The 19,618-nt window shown below is 45.7% G+C and overlaps 5 protein-coding genes across 16 annotated transcripts in view; 2 read left to right on the plus strand and 3 right to left on the minus strand.

The window, feature by feature from the left end:
• The window catches only part of Liprin-gamma (liprin protein kazrin), a 36,412-nt gene extending 20,799 nt beyond the window's left edge, over positions 1 to 15,613 (plus strand). For 5 of the 11 annotated variants that reach the window (XM_033378769.1, XM_033378768.1, XM_001361616.4 and 2 more), the window contains 12 exons: positions 3,223 to 3,728; positions 4,154 to 4,730; positions 6,984 to 7,274; positions 8,014 to 8,910; positions 8,973 to 9,033; positions 9,109 to 9,311; positions 9,381 to 9,875; positions 9,944 to 10,105; positions 10,176 to 10,320; positions 13,287 to 13,398; positions 14,037 to 14,060; positions 14,122 to 15,613. In XM_033378769.1, coding sequence (XP_033234660.1) covers positions 3,615 to 3,728; positions 4,154 to 4,730; positions 6,984 to 7,274; positions 8,014 to 8,910; positions 8,973 to 9,033; positions 9,109 to 9,311; positions 9,381 to 9,875; positions 9,944 to 10,105; positions 10,176 to 10,320; positions 13,287 to 13,398; positions 14,037 to 14,060; positions 14,122 to 14,601 — 3,561 coding nt within the window. In that variant the 5' untranslated portion in view covers positions 3,223 to 3,614 and the 3' untranslated portion in view covers positions 14,602 to 15,613. Of the gene's footprint in view, positions 1 to 3,222; positions 3,729 to 4,153; positions 4,731 to 5,251; positions 5,525 to 6,983; positions 7,275 to 8,013; positions 8,911 to 8,972; positions 9,034 to 9,108; positions 9,312 to 9,380; positions 9,876 to 9,943; positions 10,106 to 10,175; positions 10,321 to 11,278; positions 12,948 to 13,286; positions 13,399 to 13,479; positions 13,688 to 13,955; positions 14,061 to 14,121 lie in introns of those variants that run through there. The other 6 variants (XM_033378771.1, XM_015185004.2, XM_033378772.1 and 3 more) reach the window with 6 other exon arrangements.
• On the minus strand, positions 1,152 to 1,807 carry LOC4805211 (uncharacterized). Of its 2 annotated transcripts, XM_015185005.2 has the most exons (2): positions 1,689 to 1,807; positions 1,152 to 1,608 (listed from the first exon to the last, which is right to left on the minus strand). In XM_015185005.2, the coding sequence occupies exon 2, from the start codon at positions 1,534 to 1,536 to the stop codon at positions 1,210 to 1,212; it is 327 nt and encodes a 108-aa protein (XP_015040491.1). In that variant the 5' UTR covers positions 1,537 to 1,608; positions 1,689 to 1,807; the 3' UTR covers positions 1,152 to 1,209. The 2 variants fall into 2 exon arrangements, with proteins under 2 accessions (XP_015040491.1, XP_001361652.4); XM_001361615.4 differs by having other exon boundaries at positions 1,152 to 1,758.
• A 17-nt stretch (positions 15,614 to 15,630) lies between the features above and the next one.
• LOC6898817 (uncharacterized) lies at positions 15,631 to 16,193 on the minus strand. Its single transcript, XM_002138755.3, has one exon. The coding sequence runs from the start codon at positions 15,986 to 15,988 to the stop codon at positions 15,830 to 15,832; it is 159 nt and encodes a 52-aa protein (XP_002138791.1). The 5' UTR covers positions 15,989 to 16,193; the 3' UTR covers positions 15,631 to 15,829.
• Positions 16,194 to 16,365: 172 nt separating this feature from the next.
• Positions 16,366 to 19,229, minus strand: pgc (polar granule component). The gene is made up of 2 exons (XM_002138756.4): positions 19,030 to 19,229; positions 16,366 to 17,051 (listed from the first exon to the last, which is right to left on the minus strand). The coding sequence occupies exons 1-2, from the start codon at positions 19,121 to 19,123 to the stop codon at positions 16,819 to 16,821; spliced, it is 327 nt and encodes a 108-aa protein (XP_002138792.2). The 5' UTR covers positions 19,124 to 19,229; the 3' UTR covers positions 16,366 to 16,818.
• On the plus strand, positions 17,170 to 19,238 carry T3dh (Type III alcohol dehydrogenase). The gene is made up of 5 exons (XM_001361617.4): positions 17,170 to 17,341; positions 17,399 to 17,483; positions 17,627 to 18,001; positions 18,068 to 18,209; positions 18,267 to 19,238. Exons 1-5 carry the CDS (start codon positions 17,292 to 17,294, stop codon positions 19,007 to 19,009), a joined length of 1,395 nt encoding a protein of 464 aa, XP_001361654.3. The 5' UTR covers positions 17,170 to 17,291; the 3' UTR covers positions 19,010 to 19,238.
• Positions 19,239 to 19,618: the final 380 nt, after the last annotated feature.

A 19,618-nucleotide genomic window follows, 5' to 3' on the forward strand; every position in this document is an offset into this window, starting at 1 on the left:
CAAAGTTTATTCGGCTTTGATGGATTTAGTAGTTGCATTTTCCTATTGAGCTGTGTATTTTTGGTGCTAAAATTGGTACGTCTGGATACCTTGTATCACTAACTTAGCTATGCATGGAAAATCTTAAATAATAAAAGAATACTTCTCGCTTTGACTTTGGCCTGCTCACAGTTTTAATAAAATAATTGAGAGAAATCTATTTGGGAAAATGGTTTTAAAAAAGAAGGAAAAAAAGGAAAACAGAAATATTTCTCCTAAGCTCTTTATAGTTGAATATAATGTACAATAAACCCATTTGGGCCTCTAACTACTATACTCCTCCGCCTGGGACATACTAGAACCCATTTTGAAGCTTACTTTGCAGCTCTTTGGTAAGAGTACTGCCACAGGAGGGGGGATGTACAAAAAGCCCTAGAGTTTAATTGAATAAGAATGCAACTGCATAAGACTCGTCACTGGCAGGCCACAAATCGAATAACCAAGCAGAAACAGGTCAAGTGCTCCAACTGAACTTGGAGTCGGGTCGGGTCGGGTCGAGGAGACGCACAGATACAATATGAGGACAAGAGGGACAAGGAGGATACTCTGCAGAGCTCTGGTTGCCCAACAAGGTACTTTGAACTGTGATATGTGTGGGTACACTCGAACTCAGACTCCAGCATCAGCGTCAGCATCAGCTGGCAGTCGAGTGCACATAAGCGGGACAGGACCGGACCTGCCTTTGACGCTGACCACTCTGGCACTGAGGGTGGCTCTCAGGCGGAGGCTAATTTGCCAAGATCTCAAACAAATTACGACTGACGGCATGCCAGAGAAGTTTCTGCCGTCCAAGTTCGGACAACGAGAGTGGCTGCTTTATTTCCGAGCAGTTAAAAACATTTATGAGAAGATGGAAATCCTCTTTTCGATGGCCGAAATCTTAAATACCCTTCGAAAAGTGTCAATAATATAGTGCACCCCTATACTTCCATTTGGATTGTTGCCATTATTCTGATGAACACCTAAAGGAGGGTATTAGAAACCCAAGTTCTGAATTGTTGAGTAGTTGACAAGCGATTTGCTGCAACTATGTCGAACCCTGTCGAAGACAGACACAGACTCTAACTGCGTGTAAAAGTTTTCCCTCGACAGTGGACAAGTTTGAAGGCATGTGGCAGTGGCACAAAAAGCTTTTTTAGTTCAGTTTATTTCGAAAGTTTCTGCGCCCATTCAATTGGATGTCTCTGAGCTGCTCGCCATGTAGATGCTCGTCAGATTCTTGAGGAACTTCTCATGCCTGACCAGATCGCAGCGCTCGCCCACGTTGCTGATATGCTGGCTGAGCCTCTTCAGACGGGCGTCGAGTAGCTCCGTGCGCCTCTGCACATGCTCGTTCATGTCCCGTTTGATGCGGTCCTGGGTTTCCCGCAAGCTGCTGGCGGTGTGCCGGCGGTGTCTATCGACGATGAGCGACACCCTGGCCAAGTGCATCGACAGCTTGTAGTTTTTTCGATCCTCCAGCAAGGAGCGACGCTCCGCTGCCAACTGCTGCTTCATCTCCAGTTGCTGGCGGGTGGGTTGGTAGCGTTTTCGGAGCAGGCAATCCGGCAGCTCTGCACTCACAGGTTCCTTGCAATGAATATAAAAGGCCACGTTATCGGGTCGTCGAAACTCCTCTGCATACAGATTGCCAAAATATTGATACATACTTAAAATTTTCCATAGATTACTTCAATGATTTGAAACTTAAATCCGAGTGGACCAGTCCCCAAAGCTTGCCAAGTCAGACAGATTTCTCCATGTAAGCCTATATAATCTGAAACATTTTTCCATCTGTCTAATGCTTATACATAGCAAACTATATGAGTGTACATATGAACACCATAAATACTCCGATTAGGCAAGCCACGGGACTGACCCAACCCAACCCTACCCTAAGCGGAACTCCACAGAACTTCATCCGTGTCCGTGGCTCGGATATAACACAAAAGTTACTTGCTATTATTATGATTAAAGTTTCTGCTTGTGTGGCCCGCACCACATTAGTGTTACTTCCTTGCCCCTGCCCCTGCCCCTGCCACAGGCCCCAAGCCCTAGACAACATACCCCATATCCCTATATGTTTGTGGCGTCTCTGCCAAAGTGCTGGCTCAGGTGGAGGCTGCAGCTCTTGGCGGCTTAGGTCAGACATATCGCATGTGAGGCAGTCCACCATTTCTACCTTTTCACCCGCTAGAAGCCAGCCATTTACATCATGAATTTTTTGGGGATAAAGTGGAAAAAAATGAAATAAAAACAGGAAACCAAAACATGACCACAACATATTTTGCTGTCCATCTCTTTGTTGCCATTGGTCTGAGCCTTAAAGCGGATTAAAATTGAAATTCTAGGGTGGGGGAGAGGAGGGGAGTGGGCAGCCAGCTTTCTAGAGCATTAAGAGACGGTAGCGTTGCCAATTCAGCTGCTGGTTATGTATTAGTGGCACTTACCAATAAGCACTGGTGAACCCCAGTGCCTTCGTGTGGGGGTCATGTCATGACACAGGACTGTATGTATAATTAGTCCCATTTTGCATTCCGTTTCTTGTAGGATTCTCAACAGAGACCCAAGTTTTGAGTGCCCCCAGCCAGCCCTCTCCCCCTCTCTTTCTCCTCGTGCTCTGTGTGAACGATGTCAGTCTTCTCTTCTTCTCTGCTGGTCTTCTCTTTGACCCAAAAGGTTGAATGGGAAACTCAACTTTTACTAAAGCCGCAGTGCAGTTAAACTGGGTGTTGACATGCAATCCTCTGACAACAAAAAAATAGCCCAAATGGAAGTTTATGGCTAGCACTGGCCTACATACCAACCACTAAGCTTGCTCGCGGACAGGGACCGCAAAGCTTTCTGTTTTTATGGGCATCAATGGTGACACACGTGGAGCAGTCCACAGTCCACTCTGAACTCAAATTAGTTCCGATTCCCAGAGGACAAAAAAATTGGGAGAAGCAGAATAAAGTTGAATACTAACCTATTCCGGACTATAAAATACCCTCTACCAAGATTTTATTCATTTTATTCTACTAATTATATAGGTATGTACATATATCCGATGGAATATGTGGCTAAATGTAGTTTGAAAACGAAGGACATTCAGAGATGTTGTTCCTCTTCAACGTTCCATAACAATTATAAAATACATAGATAAATATAAATACGTATAGATCACAGGCGGTCACTAATAGTTCGCATTTTCTTTATTTGCAGGTCAAGGTCAAGAGCTGACAGAGGGCCCCCTTCATAATTGATAGCGAACTCGCTTAGAAACGTGATCCAGACCGAGTCTTAGGCAGCTTCGTGTACGTATTTTCCTGGTGCCCCTGTGTCCTGTGTTGTCTGTCCTGCCTAGTGCTAAGTCAGAATGTTTGAGCCTCGATTAGAGCCGATTTGTGGCAGTTGAAAGTCGTTTCCAGCGCGGCAATAAGAAAAGCACACACACACGCACACACACATATACACATACAAACACCCATCCAACCACACAGTGACACGATACTTTTTTTGCTGGTGTGAGTGTGTGTGTTTTTTTAATGTAGTGTGCGCGCGTACGTTCGCGTGTGTGTGTGTGTGTGAGTAGGTTTTTTCCGTGTTTCTGAAGAATGCAAATAAACGGTGTCGCTGCCGGACCCACGATGGCCGCATCAGAGCCACCAGAGCCACCGCCGCGCAATCCGGATCGCATAAATGCCTCACTGCACAAGCTCAGCGAATCCGTAAGTACCACAAGCAACCCCGCAATCCATAGCCACCCCCTTCGGACCGCCATACTCCTCCTCCTCCTCCACTCAAACCCCGCAATGTAGGCAAAATTATAAAAAATATAAAAACGGAACCTAATTGGACTCATTCAATGCTCGTTAGAAAGGAGGGTGGGGCCACTACCGAGGAGGGGGCTCTCCAATTGCATGCCTCAGCATCCACTTCCACTCTCCCTACTTGGCACAATACTTCATCTTCCTTTTGTAGAACAAATTCCCCACATCTGCATCTCCCACCCATTGACTAATTGACAACTTCTGGGCTCTCGCTGTCGCTATCTCTCTGCTTTTGCTCTTTCTCTCTTATCTGCTATTTACCTTTGGCCGGATTCATTGAATCTAAAGTAGATGTTATAAAATCTTTTCAATTTCCTTTGCAGAAAATTGTTAAATCACTGGACTCGAGTCTGATCAAGGAGAAGTCCGTCTCCGTTAACAACAATAAGCCTATACGGCCGCTGCTCTCTCTGGATAACTCTGTTACCGCCTCCACATCAGCGGCAGCCGCAGCGACAGCAGCAGGAGCAGCAGCAGCAGCAGCTGGAGCTGGAGCAGTAGGCGGAGCCCCTGTCAAGCCATCGCCCCTGGTACTTACCAGCAAACGAGACCTCACGCCCAGCAACGACAGCAGCTCCTCGCCGGCCAGCTCGAATGGCAGCAATCAGACACTTACGCCACCCATGACCAACGACAACCAGCAGCAGCAGCAGCAACAGCAGCATCGACCACCATCATATCCTGGGAAGAGCGAGGTCGTCGGTCTGCCACAGCCACAATTGCCGAATGGCCTCGGAGGCACGGCCAATGCGAACTCTATCCCCGGCCCAGCCATGATCCATGCGAATAACTCAAATTTAATTGCCGCTGGTCACCTGGCACAGGGAGTTGCCGTCTCCTCCAGCTCCGCTTCGACGTCCACCGCCAACAGCTCCTCCGGCGGCAGTGCACTAAATGCGGGTAAGTGTGGGTGTGTGCGTACAAGTGAGTGTGAGTGTGAGTGGTCGAATGGAAAGGCGAAAGGGAATGGGAACGGACATGGACATGGACACGGGAAGATGCATGCAAATGCATTTGTAATGGCCAGAAGCGTGGGAGCAATCAGCAGATTGCTGCGGGCAGAAGACCAATGGGGAGAAAGCAGGGAATGGTTAAATCAGCAAATTCCAGAAGGATGGCAACGGTGTTCAAAGTGAAATTAAATCAACGTTCGCTGATTGAATCCTTTCCGCATACATGTCGACAGATACCATACATATTGTTCAATAAAAGCTACTAAAAATGTTGGATATGAAACTTATTATTTTTTTAAATTGTTGAATTCATATGGTTGCAGCATGTATTTTCTAATTAAAGCCAAGTTAGTGGCGCAATCTGTGGGTAAAGATTTGTGACCAGAGAGCAAACCCGCAAATACTCGTATATATGTACATTTATCCTCTCTCTTTTGAATTGCAGAAATAATCTCTGAAAAGCTGATAGATACATTTTCTAGTTAATTTCTAAAATTCAACAAATTCAAGTTGACTTTGAGAAAATTGACAAAATGTTTGTCTTTTTAATAAAGTTGTAACAAAATATCGTGCGAGCATCTTGTCTGGTCTTGTCCGGAAGCCAAGAGGAAAACACTCTGACCGCACACAAATTTAATGTTGTCCGGGGCAAAATGCATGTTGAAAGTGGCAAGTAGATGATAAAGGCCACACAGAGTCAAGCGGACCTCAGTGGGGAAGAACAACAACGACAGATATTGGGTAAACCACAGACACAACATCAACGAAGGGCGGGAAAGAAGTCATGAAGAGGGTGGAAAGTGCGGGCGGGCTGCGGGATTTGCAGAATGTCCTCGTACATAAGTGAAGTGTAGTTTTTTTTGGCTTCGTGCTGTACTGAGATTGGGGCCAGGGCCAGGGCCAGCCCAACGCATCGGATCAGATTAGAATGCCAAAGTGATGAACACTTCAAAAATCGGACAAATGGATGGTAATGGCCTGCCCTGCTCTCTCATTCTCTCTGGCCAGCACTTTGAGTTGCGGAGTTCAAAAGCCAACGAAGCGCATAGTCAGGGTTACCCTTACCCCACAGGAGGTGTACAAGTTTGAGGGGGAGTGAATCCTAGAGTGGATGCGGTCGAGCTAAGTTGAAAACTTAAATATACGAAACTAAGCAGAGGATTTACCCATGGATAGAGTGGATAGAGTGGCGGCAGTGGAATGTACTATACATAAATGGATTTTTAATAGGGGGAAAATCTGAGTCCTGCAATTAGAGAATTACGGAATAATGTTTAACGTTGTTTATTTTGCAATCCAAACAATTCAATTTTGATTATTAACATGTATACTAAAAATATACTCGTTTTTTGCCATTTAATTATGATTTAATGCCGCGCATTAAGAGCTTATTAAATGTTCATTCAAGTCCTTAGCCAAGCGATAAATCCAAATATATTTTTACTAATTTCAACATGGAGAAATGGGCGAAAGGAAAACATTCTCATTAATTTGTTGACATGTTTGTGCGTGAGTTGGGGGAATGAATGAATCGCCATCGCCAGGTCGGTGGCAGGAGCGAGTGTGCAATCAATTTAGACCCATCATCAGCTATTCACATGGGTGAGTTTTGCTTGGGGAGTGAGTGCTATGGGGAATAGGTAATCAAATTGTTCATCCCGTAAATGTATTATTATGAATACATTATAATTGAAATTACTCGTTTGCCCGTGTTCGTTTGCATCTAGATAAATGTGCCGAAAATCGATATTTATTTATTTTTCCCCGCACAGCAGTTTTAATTGTTGTTTGTTTACTTTTCAATCCTACTACATACTACTATTTGTCCGGTTTGGTATTTGAGGTCTCTCTCTTCCATTGTTTGTCGCAATCTAATTTCGTGTCCTGCACTTTCCCAACCACCCCTGAACTGTCCTGTCCGCCTGCCCAATTTGAATCAGCGTGTCCTCATGCTCATGCTCAATCTCATCCTCGTCGTCATCACTATCATTTCTTGCTATTGTTCTTGTTCTTCGTATTGCTGTTGTCGTTGTTCTTGTTGTTGTTGTTTGCGGTTTCTGTTGTTTGGTTTTATTTGGACTGTACGTATTGGATCAACCTGAATCAAGTTGCCCCATCCCACATCCTACCCAATCATCCCACCCATCGAAATATCTCCATCTTTATCTACATATATGTATCTGAACAATGCCATATCCAGTCGACAAGCGGAATGCCAATGATGTTTGCCCAATTGTGAAATTAATGGAACCGAAGTCAATGGCAACCGCAAGAGCAGCTCCAGCTTCAGCTCCATCTCCACCCGCAGTATCCGCCAATATGAATCCATCATTATCTGGCTTCCTGACTCTGGGGCCACCGCATTCTCCGACATCCGCTGCCTCGGCAGCCCTCCTCATGCTCGAGTCCTGCGATGACAATCGCAACGAAGAGACAAAGGTCCGACTCCGAGGTGCCTCTGGCTGGGGCTCAGACTCTGGTCCAGCTTCAGGTAAGTTGCACAATCAATTTTCAGCTTTTCTCTGCTCTGTTCTGCTCGGTTCTTTTCACTTTCATCCCAATTTCCGCTCTGTATTTTTAATTGAAGCAGCAGCAGCATCATCATCATCATCATCACAATTAGCCCGCATGCCGAAATCCATTCAATCCTCTTACTGCACCCTCACCTCTGCACCCACCGTCCCGTTCCCTGTGGGGAAAGTAGTTGCACTTGATCCTCATTCAACCCGCCTGTCGATTCGTTGCCTTGGCCTGCTTTAGTTATAATTACACGGACTTTAGTTTGTTCGCAGAACTTTCCATTCAATGCATCCACACTTTTGCGCACGGCTCTGTTCTGCTGGTGCTGGAGCTTCCCACTTTGTGGCCAGTAGCTTTAGCTGTACAGGTTTGGGTATGCCAATGTAGTTCTTAGCTTATTTTCTTTGGTTTCCTTTTACGTTTGTTGCTTGCGTGCGATTTCTTTGGGCAAGAAGAGAGCGTGGTTTGATGAGCGGGCGCGGGGAACGTAACTAATTGTGGGCTGGCTTCAGCTAGCGGTAGTGCCTTTGAGTAGAATATCGATCAGCAGGGGTGCAAAGCACTTCGACATTGGCTCGTTTTGCATAGATTTGCATCCCTGTTACGTACATATATGAACACCGCTTGTCCGCAGCTTCTGGTAGCTGTAGAAAAACGAAAGCCAAAACCAACAGGGAACTCCGCTTAAATATTTACGCAATATTTCACAGAATCCGGCATGAAGCTGCGAGAGGAGAACGATCGTCTCAGTGCGGAGCTGGTTCGCTTGCGTCGACTGCTCGAGCTGTCCACAGACGGGGCCGTCGGCGGCGTGGATCCCACAGAGGCAGATGCTCGTGGCAATAATGGAACAGCCACACAGGATCGCATTGAACGCCTGGAGTCGGAGCTGCGTACGGTCAAGAATCAGCTGCTGACCATGCGGCTGGAGCGGAAGAAACTGCGAACTGACAAATCCGATCTGCTGGGACAGGTGAAACAGCTGTGCGCCTCGCTGCAGGAGAAGGAACAGGAGCTGCGCGACTTTATCCGCAACTTCCAGGAGCGGGTGCGAGAGTCGGAGACTACAAATGCCAAGATCTCGGGCGATCGAGATCGGGAGCGCTTCCAGCTGCTCAAGCAGGCCCGGGATGAGGCCGAGCGCTCACTAGCCCTGGCCCAGCAGCTCTCGGCTCGTGACCTGCAGCTGCAGCGACTTCAAGAGCAGCTTCAGGAGGCGCGTCGCCAGCTCACAGGCTGCCTCTCCGACCAGGAGAGTCTCCACTCGTTTGCCCCACTGACTCCGCCCTCAGCGGCCTCTGGCATGCTCAGCCAGATGGCATCCGGCTCTGGCATGGGTGGAGTACTGGGCGGACTTCGCGGCACAGCCGACGACAGTGGCCGCGGCAACTCCCTGTCGGCATTCAGTGGCAGCCTGAGCGGCGGATCCGGGGCAACAGCAGGCGATCGAAACTCGTGCTCGAATGACTCGGGTCTGCGGAACAGCAGCGACCGGGAAAGCACTGGCGGAGAGTTGAACTTCAGCGATGGCACCTGCGACAATGGACCGTGCATCACCGTGGATCCCGACAGCATTTCTCTCGTCTCCAGCCAGAACATGTATCAATGTGAGTGGGAGTCATACCATATGTGAGGTCTGAGTTTATATGTGTTTTTGTTTCGCTTTCAGTTGGAACGCCCAAAGAACGAAGCCCCACATTGTCGCCCTTGAACTCGGCTGCCTACTCCAGGTACATATTTCCTGGGCAGAATCTCATTTCGAGTAGAAACTAATCGAATCGCATTTATCCAACCAACACGAACAGATCCGTGGAGCAGCTGGGCTCGCCGGTGGACCCCGATGGCCCAGGGGGGGCTGGAGCCATAACCCGGAAATTTGCCTGTGCCACAAAGAGTGGACCGTTGGGAGCACGCAACGGTCGTGGGGGAACCTGGGGCAGCATATCGCGTGTGTTTGCTCGATCGCGCAACAAGAACAAGGCCCTGTCCGCCGATGGAGTGACTGAATGTGAGTCGTTCAGTCGTCCTGCATTGAGGGAGCGGCTATATTAATGATTTACGAAAAATTCTCATTCAGACACCGACTACTCGTGGAATCCGCTCTCTGAGGAGGGCTATGCCGACAAGATACGGCTGCTGCGCGAGGCTTCTCAGTTGCCCATGGAGCGCTGGCGGGCCACCCAGGTGCTGGCCTGGTTGGAGGTGGCCCTGGGCATGCCCCAATATAGTGGCCGCTGTGCGGAGAACGTGAAGAGCGGGAAGGTTTTGCTGGAGCTGAACGACATCGAGCTTGAGGCCGGTCTTGGCCTGGCCCATCCCATGCACCGCAAGAAGCTCCGTCTGGCCATCGAGGAGCAGCGACGACCGGAACTAGTACGGTATCCACTCATCACCCAACTGGGCCACACCTGGGTGGCCTCCGAATGGCTGCCGGACATTGGATTGCCGCAGTACGCGGAGCCGTTTCTGCAGTCCCTCGTCGATGCTCGCATGCTGGACACGCTGTCCAAAAAGGAGCTGGAGAAGTTTCTGGGCGTGACCCGAAAGTTCCATCAGGCCAGCATTGTGCATGGTACGCAATATAAGACCAGACTGAACCTTGAACCCACTTTTAATCTGTTGCCTTCCCCTGTTTGTCAGGCATTCACGTGTTGCGCATCGTGAAGTACGACCGCCAGACGCTGGCCATGAGACGCGTGCAATCCGAGACGGTGGACACGGACCCCATTGTTTGGACAAATCAGCGCTTCATACGCTGGGTTCGATCCATCGACCTGGGCGAGTACGCCGATAACCTGAAGGGTGAGTGTATTGATTGCCTGTCGATTGTTATGCCATTCATTTAACCAATTATGGCTCCATCCCCCGGCAGATAGCGGCGTTCACGGCGGACTCGTCGTGCTGGAGCCATCCTTCTCGGGCGATACTATGGCCACGGCTCTGGGCATTCCCCCATCGAAGAACATAATACGACGACATCTGAACACGGAATTCGATGCCCTCATTTTGCCAGCAAGGTGAGTTCGGACCGCCCCCCATTCAGTCATTTAAAATGTGTGTGTTTGTGTGTGTGTGTGTGTGCGATGTGTATCTGTGTGCGCGTGTGGGTCCTTTGTGTAATCCTTCGGTCTTGACAAGTGAAAGTGATCCATCCATAAGTAGTAGCGTTATACTTACAGCAATTTGATAAGAGTATTCTCTGCTTTGATTGAGTTTTGTTTTGTGCCGTTTTATATTACCAAAACCAACCCCCACCCCCACCCACACCCCCGCTCACTCTAATATAAGAGAGTTTGCATAACCTTCCAGCTAAAGTTCCAGTTTCTGTTATGGTTTATTTCGTTCTGTGAGTTTATGTGTTTTGTTACGCAATCATTTTTGCACTTTACTTATCATACATATCTTACCATATCATATCATATCATATCATATCATACCATATCAGTAATATGTAAAGCGCCATACCACGAAATCTGTGTTTTCTTTGATGAGCCTCATCGTTATCATTATCATTATCATTATCAAACATATTCACTCACATTCACTCATTTCCAACTGGCTATTCCGTTAAATGCTTCGATAATCGATTTATAGCTGCTTCTTATCTGCTAATCATCCACGTCCATGTTCTTCCACATCTTCTGAAGAAATATCGATGTCTTCCACATCTCATGCGATTTCTCATATCTGTCATATCTATCTGTCTCTCGTGCATAATTATCTTATAGTCCATAGTCTGTATCTGAAAAATAGTTGTACTTTGTTTCTTTGTTGATCATGTAAACGTGTCTTAGACAACCAATTTTTAAACCAAAGAAAAAAATATATTGTATGTCCCAATAAGCGAATCGCACTAATGGCGGCCCTTCTGTGGCCATAATTCTCTCTCTTTTCTTTTCCCATCAATATGTCGTTCAACGTATATACATATATGTACATATGTATGTATATGCATTTCTTATATCCGCAATGCAGATACTTAATTTACTGTCAAATGGAAGAGTTTCAAATGGAAAGCTCCCGTCAATTGGCCAAATTGCAGGGCCATTAAAACCCCACGCGAAACAACAGAATGATACAAAATTATTACATAAAAAATCAAATGGGATTCAAAATTGAACTGTTTAGCCAAGCTGATGATGGTGGTTATAATGATAATAGCTATAGGGAGAGAACAATAATTGGAGCACAGCGCTAACCATATCGTCATTACGTATAGATAGTTGATAGACTCACAGATGGAAGAGATATTCACACTCCGATTAGTACTACATATTAGTATCCGTATCCGTATCGTATAGTATTCATAGTTTAGTAAGTGCTTCGCTTTGCGCACATTCGATATTGGATATTAACACTTACAGTACTCTCTCGGAGGAGGAGCTTAAGGATGCATTTGTTTAGGATTATTTGCCAAGTCGACTCAAGCATTTAATGTCCACGATACAAGTAGTAGAAATACATACTTCACATATAGTAGGTAGGGTTAAGGCTTTGCTTCAGTGTTCAGCGTAATTAAGGATTTAAGGACACACTCATTTCGACACGATCTACCCTTTCACCTTCGCCACTAGCCTGGACAGAGTTGTTGTCCTCTGTGATACAGCATCGAAGATGTTGGTCAACGCACAAATTTGTACTTTCGAGACCAAACCACATACATACACATATACATTGAACACATATACATACAAGAATTTCGTGGCTAAAACTGTAGTAGTCAAACTGTGTTGGTGTGTTGCATATTTTGGTGCGTTTTAGCGAGTTTGTACTGCGGTACTGCGGCAAAAAATATCAGAGCTAAGAGAATAGTTTATTTGGTTGGATCGCAGCGACCGCAGTCCGAGTCTCAAATAAGTTAATTTTATTTAAGAAGTCTTCATTTGGGTTGCGCTATTTCGAAGTACATACATACAATGTCAATTGTAAGTAAAAATTGCTTACTAAGTAGCTCTCTCTCTCACACACACATACCCAATCCAACACCCACACACATACGGAAACGGCAACATACTCAAAACAGCAAACTCGAAACCAATCTTATGTATGTGTTATCAATGTTTTACGTAGCTTGAACTAGTCTAATCGTTGTCATCTTAATACAAGTACTACATACTACTACTCGTACAATACATACTCCACTCCACTCCACTCCACTCAAAGTGCGATTGGAACTAAGTAAGGCTTTAAAAGACAAACAAAAACCCACTCAACATCGTAACTTGGCTGCTGTCTTGGTTTGACTGGTTTGGTGTCTCTCTTGATTTCTGTTTGCCATTTTGCCATTTTGCCATTTGGACTTTCTTTTCGGGGGCTCTTTCTCTCACCAATAGATCTTTCTCTATTGTTTGTTGTTTCCTGTTATTTGCGCTATAAGTAGTTATTTCTGCTGAAAAATTTAAACGAAATACGAATACAGCAACAAACAAATACATCTATGTATCTCTCAATATTGATTAACCGATTCTTGTCTTTGTACCGTTTCTTTTTTCATCTTTCCTATACTTTTATCCATCTCCTGCTTTTCCTCCGTAACTTTCCAACTTCCATTTCGAAACTGTAATCGAATCAACGGCTTGTTGTTGTTGATGTCTCTGCTTGATTGTATAACACAATTACTACCACAATAACACGACAACAACAACTACATACAACCAACCAACCACCTCTCTCTCTCTATATGCGTGTGTGTGTGTGCCTGCCTGCCTGCCCGCCTGCCTCTGTATCTCTATTTCACTGTATCTGTGTATCTCCGTATCTGTATCTGTGCCTGCCCGCCCGCCCGCCCGCCCGTACTCTCCTGCGTTCCGTTCTCTGCTGTCTGTGTACTATCTCCATTGTGCCGCCTGCCTGCCTATAACGAAAACATTGCACAAATCCAATCAACACCCACACATATCCAAACACCCACACACACATATACATGCATATATACGAACCTATGCAAAAATCGGATATCGACATTGCCATGTTTGTTGTGTAGAGCGACTCTGGGTCAAGGCATCCGTTCAGGTTGCGGCGTAGTGCCCCTGACTGGACCCGGCGGACTGCAGCACTATGCCACAACAGACCGCCGCTCGAGCGGCAGCCTCAGGGTAAGTCCTCCACATAAGTCACTCTACTAGTATAAGCTTAGCCATAATTGATATTATCTTGTCATCTATCCCGTATTGAAGCCTGACTTGACGTGAAGCTTTTGTTGTCTCTCTGTGTCTAACTACTACTACTACTACTAGTCTCCTATAATATTCCACCCACTAGAGGTGCCACTCAGATCTTTCACACCACAATACGTATATACTCCATATCAATGATTGTTTTCTTACATATAGTATGTACATACATACGTGTACGTAGTCCCAGCTAACACCCGACGACAGATAAGTATGACCTAAGTTAAGGATATCCCTCTTATCGATTACTCCCATGATATAAGCATGTTCATGTTGTTGCAAATAATTCAGCTAACCATCAAGACAATCTACAGACACAACAATAAATACACTTCAATAATATCAGATACAATTTCAGCATACATTTGTAAATTCGAACAAAACAATTCAAAATTTAGACATCCTGCAACAACAAAAGTTTCACGACATTTCCAAATGATTCTGTAATTTTTTTCTCTTCAATCAATTTGAATATCCAGACGGGAGAAGTATATATTCGTACTGTACCTTATTAATCCGAACCCAAAATTTGTCTCTCTTTCATTTCTGGTTACCCACAGATTTCGGCATGGAAAGGATCTCAGGTGAGCTCTGATCACACACCTTTATCTTACAATATTCTAATCTTTGCTACTTCTCTTGCAGAGCTCTCTTTCCAAAGCCTTTCGGTTCAATACTAAACCCCATCGCGCCGGCGATCGCAGCTCCTTCGGCAACTCCACCTCCCCAACGCCTTCGTACAGCAGCAGCGAGGGCGGTGGAGGAATATACGCTACCATAGGCTCGCTCCATCATCAGCAACAGCATCATCATCAGCAGCAGCAGCAACAGCAACAGCAGCACTATCATCACTTTCTGCCGCCTCCAACCACAGCTCCACCGCCTATTCCCATGGCAGGTGGCAGCAGCAGTAACTACAGTCATGGTCCGCCGCCGGGCCACCGCGTGAGTGCGCCGCCCACTGGCAGCGTGCTGGATGGGAGCGGAGTGGATGCACAGCTACTCTACGAGCAGAGTCGACGACGCGTGAAAAGCATCAGTGACATCGGAGCGTCGACCAGTGCGGGCAGTGTGGGGGCGTGTAGTCTGGGCGGCATATCAGGCTCCTCGGAGTCGCCCGAATGAGAATGGGAGCCGTATCAGAGCTAGCTAGACAGCAACAACCAAAGATACTCAGCTGTATTCCCATTCCCTTAATAGTCCCTTCTTACCTGTTCATCCCCAATTTATGTAGTATCCCATTCCTTTCTGGATTCGAGCTTAGATTCCAAAGAAAACCAAAAACGCGAATTCTATTGTATTAAAGTCAAGTGTCAGACCCACCTTAAGGATACAAGCATACAAGAATCAACAATTAAAGATACATATATACCTATGTCAAGATACAAATAAACGAGTAAGCATTTGATCAAATCAGCTAGAGCTACGAACTAAGAGTATATGCTAAATATGATTCCATATACATACATACATATACTCACTAGAGATAATGTAGGCTAAGATCAATCCCTCTCGAAAGCGAATCCACGCCAACACGCCCCACTAAACAACCCAAATAAACTTGGATAGTTTAATTATAATTATTCGTGTATAACTCTAATCTAATGGTAATTGTAACTGTAAAGCTAGCTTTAAATTGATCTACAAATGTAATCCTGCGCTGGAGCACTGCCCCACCTTCACCTTGCGGAGTGCTCTGGCGACTGGAAATGAGCAGCCACAGAAGCAGACTCGTATCTGATGCATGCGATGGATGTAATTACAATTTAGATAAATTGAAATTATTTTGTAACCGAACCTATCGTAGCTAAGCAAATGAAAATGGAAACTATTGAAATAAATTTGATAAACTGCAAAATAGAAAACTGATACTGAGGAATAAGTATCCATTAATATTGCATGATAATGATCAAAAACAAGTAAAGTACAGAAACAAAATCAAATACAATGCAAACGCACTCCACTCCCCTTACCCTCGCACCACCAAAGAAAGTAATGTCAGCCTGCTACACAGCCCAAGCTATCAGATATCGAAATATCCCAGAAAGAGAACGGTATTAATAAGCAGACCAATTTAACTATAGTACTATGACAAAGAAACTATCGAATAAACCAATGATCAAAACTCTGTTGTAAATGGATCTGTTTTTTTTCTTCGATTTGCATTGCATTCTTTATTGTGTAGAGGAAGTCCGGCCCGCTACACGAGCAGAACCTCAACAAATTGCATTTGCTCAACTCCAAAACATTTGACCTTCACCAAAAGTTGATGTGCTCTCTCTATCTTCTGTATTTCGGTGCATCTCCTGGTATGGTAATGGGAATCCTTCCGAAGCTCCTCCTGATCGGGTTGCTAGCGTCGATCGTTGTCGTTATCGTTTCGCGGTCGTCGTGTGGTATGCGGACGACCCTTTGGCTCGGGAGCTGGAACTGGCTCCGCGGCAGTCAGCGTGCCCAGGCTCCCAATCAAAGCCAAGACGCCAAACACAAGGAACAAACTAAACCACTTCATCTTGACTATGCTCTATCCTCCACTCTTAGTTGCAAACTGCTAACTGTCCGGCTGTGGATCAGGCGTTTTATGCGGCGGCGGTGATGGCCGCCGAATGTTAATGAAGGGAACAGCCGTCAACATCGTTTATCTTTGCCTGTTGTTTATGTTCGCAGATCATGCGAGATATCCATCCAAATTGAGTTGTAAATCTAGCACTGAAAGCGGGCGGACACCCGTTTAGGTAATTGGCTTCACTTACAACAGCATCGAACAATTGGCGATGTCACTTTTCCCATTCCAAGCTAATTTCAATCAGATGTCTGTGTGGGATTTCTAGCAATTCAAAAGCTAACTAATTATAGTGGAAAACAATTTTTTATGATAAAACGTTGGCGTTTCATAATATTATCAAATCATGTTTGGTAAGGATCGATACTTCCTTCCAGCTTTTATATACAATATGTGATCTTCTAGGGACGAAGTTGTTTACAAATAAAAAAAAAATGTGAATCGATGGCAAACCATTGCCTTGTTTCAGATTGCTACAGTGAGGGGCCATAGAAGACCAACATAGGTTCGGTATAAATCGATTTGTTGATAAATTAACAAAAAAAACGCGTAATATTTAACAAATGAATACAATTTACAAATAGTTGCGCGGTAACGAAAATTTAAACTTCAAAGAACGCGGTATAAAGAACGATGTATACAAAAACCTATAATGGACTGCAATGGACTACAAATGCTCCGGGCACTTATCGAAAATGCCCCAGCGAAGGTCATTTTTCTGGTAAATGATCTGGTAAGCTTATAAAAAATATCACAATCGTCGACATCTGGTATATCTTTTAAAACATCCATTGATCTCCATGGGCTTGCGGACTCAAACTCAACTTTTGTTGGAAAAGTTGGTCCAGCTCGTTCATTTCCCTCTCGCGCCGCAGCTCCTCGGCGACTTGCACCCACATGTTCTCAAAACCATTGTCAAAACTCGCCATCGAGACATCGGCTTCAAAGGCGCTGTCGTCCAGAACAAAAGAGTATTCGCGTTGGTAGTCGCACATTTTGTTTGGTTTTAAATCTGCAAAAGAAGAAAAAACGGTTAAGCATCGATCGCACAATAATCAAGCTATCGATATGCGTCCACTATCGATAGGCTCTTATCAGGGATCAGCTGATCGTATTTTTGTAAACATTTTATGGTTCGTTAAAATTCTATTCGATCTGTGATTACTTTTCAGCTGTACCTCTTCCATTTTACAATATTCGCGCTGGTCTTCGAAAATTCTGCCAATTCTTAAAATACAGAACTGAGCCTGAGATGTCGCGTAAAAATGTCCTCAACTTAATCAATACTATCGTGGCCAATTCGTAAGCTGAATAGTATCCTTGACTAATTGCTGAAATAAAACATTTATTCCGCTTAAGCTGCAAGTGCCCCGCCCACTCACATAACTATGGATCAGCAGCGCCCACTGGGGTCCAGACGGGACAGAAGGAATACGCCTTCGAGGCAAGTCTCCGCTTTGGACTTTGGCCTTTACGCAGATAGGAGATAAGCTCTCGTTCTGCCTATAGTTTATAGATGTATCAGCCGACAGCCAAAGTCCAAGGAAAATAATATTCATAATAATAATAATCGTCTATGTTTGGTAGATGTCTGCCTCGACGGTGCGCTTTGGACCCGGTGTGAGTGTTGAGGTTGGTGCAGATTTGCGAAATTTGGGGGCCAAGAAGGTCTGTCTGGTCACGGATAGGAATGTAGCGAAGCTGCCTTCAGTCAAGGTGGCCTTGGACTCCCTCGCCCGTCATGGCATTAACTACGAGGTGTACGACGATACGCGCGTGGAACCAACCGATGCCAGCCTGTGGCATGCCGCGGATTATGCGCGACAGAACGAGTTCGATGCATTTCTGGCCATTGGCGGCGGCTCCGTCATGGACACGGCCAAGGCAGCCAATCTGTTCAGCAGTGATCGGGAAGCAGAGTTTTTGGACTATGTCAATTGTCCGATTGGCAAGGGAAAGGAGGTGATGTTTGACAGGTTGAATGATGTATTGAATATTGAATGTCTAAGATCCCTGTTTCCCCTTTAGATATCGGTGAAGTTGAAGCCTTTGATTGCCATGCCTACAACCTCGGGTACTGGTTCCGAAACCACTGGAGTGGCCATCTTCGACTATAAGCGGTTGCATGCCAAGACTGGAATCTCCAGCAAATACCTCAAGCCGACTCTGGGTAACGATTGAACCAAGTCGCCAATTCTCAAGCTGCTCACGCATTTTGTGCCCTTAGCTATCATCGATCCCCTGCACACCCTGTCGCAGCCCGAGCGGGTAATGGCGTTTGCCGGCTTCGATGTATTCTGCCATGCCTTGGAGAGCTTCACCGCAGTGGATTATCGCGAGCGGGGACCAGCGCCGAGCGATCCCAGTCTGCGACCTACCTATCAGGGGAGGAATCCCATCTCTGACGTTTGGGCACGGTTTGCCCTCGAGACGATACGCAAGAACTTCATAAATGCCATATACGAGCCGGGGAATTTGGAGGCTCGCTCCCAGATGCACCTAGCATCGACAATGGCCGGCGTGGGCTTTGGGAACGCTGGAGTGCATCTCTGTCACGGACTCTCCTACCCCATTTCGGGCAATGTCAGGAACTACAAGCCCGCCGGCTACACGGCCGATCATGCCCTCATACCGCACGGGCTCTCCGTTGTGATAAGTGCCCCGGCTGTCTTTGAGTTCACTGCGCCCGCTTGCCCTGATCGCCATCTGGAGGCTGCAAAGCTTCTTGGCGCCAAAGTAGACGGCGTTAGGGCCTCAGATGCCGGTCGCCTCTTGGCGGACACTGTACGAGGCTTCATGCAACGCGCTGGTATTGAAAATGGACTCCGCGAACTCGGGTTCTCTAGCAGCGATGTGCCAAATCTGGTTGATGGAACACTGCCCCAGGAACGGATCACTAAACTAGCACCTCGGGCACAGACCCAGGAGAACTTGGCCCAACTCTTTGAGAATTCCATGGTGGCTTATTAATTATTCAATTAATTACTTACCCACGCTTAACCTGTTCGCTTCAAAAACTTGAAAAAAAGTGTTGTAAAAGTGGATCTGGAGAAGCATCGATGTTTGGATGTACATTGCAGACATCGATGTTTTTTGTAAAACATTACATGTAATCTTTAGATTACATTAGAAGCTTTTGACCAAATTTGAGGTTGGGTTAAGTCAAATTATTATTGCCCTGGTAAAGGTGTCAAATTTATGTTACTGCATTAATAATTCATCTATTTTGTTCCTTTTGCAATTAAGATTTGTTTCTGGATCTGGAAGAAGTTAAAGAATGATTAAGGGATATCCTCTACCGTATTCAGCTTCTGTTAATCCTTCTTACCCAGTTCATTTAATGCGTGATCGGGGTCTTAATCCACGGCACGGTCTCCAGAAGCAAAGGTTCAGGGTCGCCTGGTCCGAAAAGGGGGGAAAGAATCTGTTCTGTTCTGATTCCTGCTTCTTGTTTGCTTCTGTTTGGCTGCTCCTTTCCTTCGGATCATCTTATCTTTTTGGCCATTGGTCGTTGTATTCAAATTCAAGTGCGCGCGCTGGGAAATCGCTGAGAAAAAAGAGGTATGGACAACAGGCAAA

Source organism: Drosophila pseudoobscura, chromosome 3, assembly GCF_009870125.1.
Source record: "Drosophila pseudoobscura strain MV-25-SWS-2005 chromosome 3, UCI_Dpse_MV25, whole genome shotgun sequence".
Lineage (NCBI taxonomy): Eukaryota > Metazoa > Arthropoda > Insecta > Diptera > Drosophilidae > Drosophila > Drosophila pseudoobscura.